The sequence below is a fragment of the Plectropomus leopardus genome, unplaced genomic scaffold (genome assembly GCF_008729295.1).
Source record: "Plectropomus leopardus isolate mb unplaced genomic scaffold, YSFRI_Pleo_2.0 unplaced_scaffold3651, whole genome shotgun sequence".
Classification (NCBI taxonomy): Eukaryota; Metazoa; Chordata; class Actinopteri; order Perciformes; family Serranidae; genus Plectropomus; species Plectropomus leopardus.
The window spans coordinates 1-5,787 of NW_024639919.1; the positions used below are offsets into that span (position 1 = coordinate 1).

The window sequence follows — 5,787 nt, forward strand, 5'->3', positions numbered from 1 at the left end:
GGTGGCACCTCGTACTGTAGCCTCGGCCACCAGTGCGTGAGTGTGTGAATGTGGCAGTGTAGTGTGGAAGCGCTTTGAGTGATCAATAAGATTAGAAAAGAGCCATACGAGTACAGTCCGTGTACATTTACCGTTCACATACAGAGAATCACATGACGCAGAAGTCCGATGTCTTTGATTTGATTAGTGAAATAAGTGTTTGATCCTCCAGCAAATCTGGACCGAGTAGTTGGAGGAGAAACGGAGGTCAGACGTTTCTTGTAGTTGGTCACCAGGTCTGCGCACATCTCTGTAGGGATTTTGGTCCGCTCCTTTTTGCAGATCCTCTCCAAATCGTCAAGGTTTCGAGGCTGTCGCTTGGCAACTGGAAGCTTCAGCTCCCTCCACAGTTTCTGTGGGGTTCAGGTCTGGAGACCGGCGAGGCCAGTCCGTGACCTTAATGTGCTTCCTCTGCAGCCACTCCTATGTTGCCTTGGCCGTATGTTTTGAGTCATGGTCTTGCTGGAAGACCCGTCCACGACCTGTTCTCAGTGATCAGCGATTGATTGATTGAGTGATTGAGTGATTGATTCTGTGGACAGGTGTCTTTTTTCCAGGTAACGAGTTGAGATTAGGCGTGCTGTCTGTGTGCCTCACGGGCCTGTAACCGCTCCAATATGTATTTCACTCAATCAAATGCAAATTAATCTATAACTTTTATATAATGTGATTTTTTGGATGTATTTTGATATTATTAGATATTTGATATTCACTCTCACTGTTAAAATAAACCTACCATTAAAACTAGAGACCGTTCGTTTCTTTCAGTGGACAAACTTACAAAATTAGCAAGAGATCAAATAATTATTTCCCTCACTGTGTGTGTGTGTGTGTGTGTGTGTATAAGATGTGTAATTGGTTTCATTCTTTATTGATGTTTCTCGTTGATGCACCAAAACACAGATTCCTTGCATGTGAAACCTCCTCGGTAATATCGGTAATAAATCACAGTCTGATGATCAGATTTTAAAACGTCCTCATCCAATCAGAATATTTAGAATAATAATCATGTGACGTCACAGAAGTGAGCACTCTTTACCGAACAATGATGCATCAGGGAAGAAACGTTTCGCTTGATGAACTCGGGACTTGTATTTTTATTATTAATTCATTTGTGATTATTTCATCATTTCATTTAAGGACTCTTTAAAAATAATGAAGTTGATGTCCTCAATCTCAAAGTTGCCCAAAATTGTGGAAAATCACCAAAACCTTTTTTCAAAAGAATTTGTTTTTGAAAAATCACTAAAACTTGTAAACAAATCATTTTCTGAAAGTTTCTAAAAGTTAAAAAAAATTAAAGCAAATAAACAAAACAATAGATTAAAAGAAAAACAAAATCCTCCGAAAACAGATTTGTGTCGAAAATTTTCATCTCTGAGTTTCAATCTGTGAAATGTCCTCATCGATTCGGTCTCGTCTGACGCGGTCTCTCTGTATCCTGATATTTTATTAACGCTTCGATGATCATAAGTTGATAATTGGTTGATTGATGTCCTCTGTGTCCCATGATGCTCTCTGTGTCCCCTGATGCTCGCTTTGTCCCCTGACGCTCTGTGTCCCCCTCAGGCCCCGCTCGGGCGGTGGTGGCGGCGGCCCCGGGGGCCCGCGGCGGCAGAAGGAGCTGCCGTCGGAGCCTCCGTTCACGGCGTACGTGGGGAACCTGCCGTTCAACACGGTGCAGGGAGACATCGACATCATCTTCAAAGAGCTCAACATCCGCAGCGTCCGATTGGTCCGAGACAAAGAGACAGACAAGTTCAAAGGTCAGAGGTGACGGTCAGTTAGCAGCTGCTGGACCAGTGACCTGCCCGCAGGCTGTCCCCTCTGTCCCTGTCCCGACCATCTGTCCCCTCTGACTCTGTGTCCTCTGACTCTGTCCTCTTTGACTCTATGTCCTATGACCATGTCCCCTCTATGTCTCCCCCCAACTCTGTCCCCTCTAACTATGTGTCCTCCGTGTCCTCTGAATATGTGTCCTCTGATCTTGTCCCCTGTGTGTCCTCTGTGTCTTTCAGGGTTTTGTTATGTGGAGTTTGAAGATTTGGAATCTCTAAAAGAAGCTTTGACGTACGACGGTGCTGTGAGTATCTGACCCATCCTGCTCACAGGGATGCCCTGAGGGGGTGTCCCCAAATTTGTCACAAACATCCACTTGGACTCACGGATGACCCCATTAGAATTTGGTGGTCAAAGGTCAAGGTCACTGTGACTGAATTTATCTCATTGTAAATGGGATATCTAAAGAACAACACAAGGGAATTTTTTTCAAAATTTGGCACAAATGCTCATCTGAACTCAACAAGTAACTCATTAGATTTTGGTGTTCAGAGGTCAAAGGTCACTGTGACATTGTCTGTCTCACTTGTTAACATGATATTTTAAGAACAGCTCAAAGAAATCTCTGAAGGTCACTGTAACTAGTATTTGTTTCATTCTCATCAACGTATTTTCTCAAGAAAATCAAGAGGTAATTTTATTCCGTTTTGGCACAAACATCCACTGACAAATTATGTTTTGGTTGTCATAGTTCAAAGGTAAAGGTCGCTGTTACCTTGCCTGTTGCATTCTTGTTACCGCGATATCCCACAGTTTGAGGACGTTTTTCCAAATTTAGCACAAACGTCCACTTGGACTCACTGATAACTTAAATCACTGTGACTGAAATTGTCTCAATGTAATTCTAATTTGGCACAAACGTTAATTTGGACTCAGCAATGAGCTGATTAGGTTTTGGTAGTCAAAGGTCGAAGGTCACCGTGACCTTATTCGTCTCATTGTGAAGACGTTTTTTTTTTGTTTTGTTTTTTAACATTTGGCACAAACGTTCACTTAGACTAAGTCATGAACTGGTTAGAGTTTGGTGTCCGTAGGTCAAAGTTCGCAGTGACCTTGTATTGGTTTGGCGTGGTCATCGTGTTGAACACCTGGACGGAGCAGCTGACGAGGACAGTGAACCTCCTCAGCGTCCGTCTCAAACTGACCATGATGTAATGACTGTGACCTCTGACCCCTGCAGCTGTTGGAACAGAGGTCACTGAGGGTGGACATCGCAGAGGGACGGAGACAAGAGCGAGGGGGAGGCGGCTTCGGCTTCAGGAAAGACGAAGGCAGAGGTAGGAGTGATGAAACCGCCCGTCAGGAAGGAGGTCACTAACCGTGTGTGTGTGTGTGTGTGTGTGTGTGTGTGTGTGTGTGTGTGTGGGGCTGACAGGAGATCTGAGGAGGAGGAGGACTCCTTCACTCTTCATCCTCACCTCCTTCCCCCCTGTCCCTGCTTCAGGAGGAATAATAACTGCACCTCCCTCAGCCTGTCAGCTCCTTCTTTCTAACACCTCCTCTCTGATTGGCTGATGGACGACTAACAAGTTCCACCTCGTCAGCGTTGCTCTTCACCTCCCAGAGGGAGGTGCCGCCTCCCCTCCTCTCTCCTTCTCCTTGTCCTCTGTCCCCTTATCTTTCTTTCCCCTTTCCTTCTCTCCTCTCCTCGTCTCTTTCCTCCTCGCCTCCTCTGTCTTCTCACCTTTCTCTTTTCTCTCTCCTCCTCTTCTCTCTCTTCCTCTTTTCTCCTCTTCTCTCTCATCTCCTCTTTCCTCCTCTCTCCTCTTCTTTTCTCTTCTCCTCTTGTCTCTCCTCCTTTCCTCTCCTCTTATCTCTCCTCCTCCCCTCTTTCCTCCTCTCTTCTCCTCTCCTCTTCTTTCTCCTCCTCCCCTCTTTCCTCCTCTCTTCTCCTCTTCCTCTCCTCTCCTCTCCCCTTCCTCCCTCTCTGTCGGTGTTAAACTCCCCCCCTGTCCTCTGCAGGACGAGGAGGTCCTCGAGGAGCTCCCAGAGGAGGAGGATGCCGTGACTTCCGGGAGGACTTCGACCATCAGGGAGGAGGTGCGGTCAGAGAGTCCAGCCGACCAATCAGAACACTGCAGGCTTGCAGCCAATCAGACATCAGCACAGAGTCCCAGAGGCAGCCAATAGCAACACAGTGTGATGTTTGTAAATGTTGAGCTGAGGACCAATCAGCAGTCAGTTTACTGCGGCGCCTCCTGCAGGCGGAGGGTGCACCGGCCCTTTAAGTCTGCAGCTCAGCTCCCAAAAACACAAGAACCTAAAATCACGAGCAGCGTGATCAGCGTTCAGGGCCGCCCAAATGTTCAGGGTTCGTACGCTCAGGAAGATCCTGGAAAAATCAGCAATTTACAAATAGAACTTTCCAGGACTGATTTTTTTTTTTTTCGTTAAACTGAATACACCTTGAAAGCTTTGGAAAAGTCCTGGGATTTTGTTTCACAAGTATTTATAATAAATAAAATATAATAATAAAATTTGCCGAAATTGTCCCTTAAAAAAATATAACCAAAAGTTGTTTTTTTTAAGAAAAATCACCAAAAAAACTTCACTGAATTTTTTTTGTTGTTTTTTAAATCACTTAACATTTTTAAAGAAAAAAAATGCATTTTTTTCCTTAAAATTTAGCCTTTTTAATTTAATTTAATTTAGTTTTTTATTGCTACATTATTTATTTTTAATAAAAGAAAATTGAATAGAAACAAATACAAGAAAAGGTTTTTTCTTGAAAAATTGCCAGAATTTTAAAAGAAAATGTGTCTCTGTATCTGTGGGCAGAAAAAACTGCCAAAAATTCTGTGAGAATCTGCAGGTTTGGAAGGAACTTTTTTAAAAAAAAAATTGGTGGTGAAATAAATACAAAATCCAGTCAATAAAGTCGTTTCCTCTTCCCTAAAGCCAAGGTCAAAACAGAAAACCCACCCCACCCCTCCTCCGGCTCTTTGCACCGCCCCTCCCTCTAATAAATGACAAACAGTCCCTAACTCATGTTGAAATATTCAGCTCTAATTCTGTTCTGAATTTACTATTTTTTAAATAATATTTATTTTAAAAGCTGTTATATAGTGATGACATGGAACCAATGAGGAGTATCGGTGGTCGCTTCAGACAAATCTGGCTTGAAGTCTTGGAAAAGTCCTGGAAAGTTATTGGCAGGAATGTGTCTGAGCCCTGAGTATTTCGGTGAATATTCGCGGATGTTCCTAGACTGAAAAAAGGGTTTGAAAAAAACCCCAAATCTGCGAGGTGTTGATCCAAGGTGCTAATGCTAAGCTAACCTGAGCAGAACAGGCTCTGACCTTTGACCCCAGAGCCTGGCTCCACCTCCTGAAGCTGCTGGACCACGCCCCGTTTGTTTTTTCCCTTCATGCCTTTCACCTCAGCCGTCTCATGCTCATCGGTCACCTTCCAGGTCCCGGACACCGCAGGACACCTGAGGGCGCCGACTCACCTTTCTGTCTGTCCACCTGTCTGTCCCCTGTCTGTCTCCGCAGGTTTTAGAGACGACGACTACATGGGAGGGCGGAGTCGAGGCGGCGGCGGTCGCCCCGGGGACAGAAGGGGTGGGGGCGGAGACAGGGGACAGGTTCGCTACAGAGAGGGAGCTCCCCGAGGAGGAGCGACAGACTTCAGGGAACCGTCTGAAGGTGACGTCACTTCCTGTCCGCCAGACGGACAATCAGACCTTAATTAGTGTGTGTGTTCAGTCATTCAGCCGAAAAATCTTCTGAAATCAGGGATCAGTTCGGTTGATTCTTAGATCAGCGATTCGGCCGGCTGAATCTTGATTTTTTGGAGTTTATTAAAGTTAAAGGAGAGCTGATGAGAAGCAGAAACTGGATCAGTGTGTAAACGTTTCCTCTCTGTCTGTCTGTCTGTCTGTCTGTCTGTCTGTCTGTCTGTCTGTCT

At 45.0% G+C, this 5,787-nt stretch overlaps 1 protein-coding gene across 1 annotated transcript; it reads left to right on the forward strand.

The window, feature by feature from the left end:
* Positions 1–321: 321 nt before the first annotated feature.
* On the forward strand, positions 322–5,775 carry eif4h (eukaryotic translation initiation factor 4h; the record flags this gene model as incomplete). The annotated part of the gene is made up of 6 exons (XM_042482016.1): positions 322–426; positions 1,569–1,805; positions 2,058–2,122; positions 3,059–3,155; positions 3,841–3,918; positions 5,373–5,775. Coding segments are annotated over 6 exons (782 nt in total), but the record flags the coding sequence as incomplete, so codon positions are not given.
* Between the last annotated feature and the right edge of the window lie 12 nt (positions 5,776–5,787).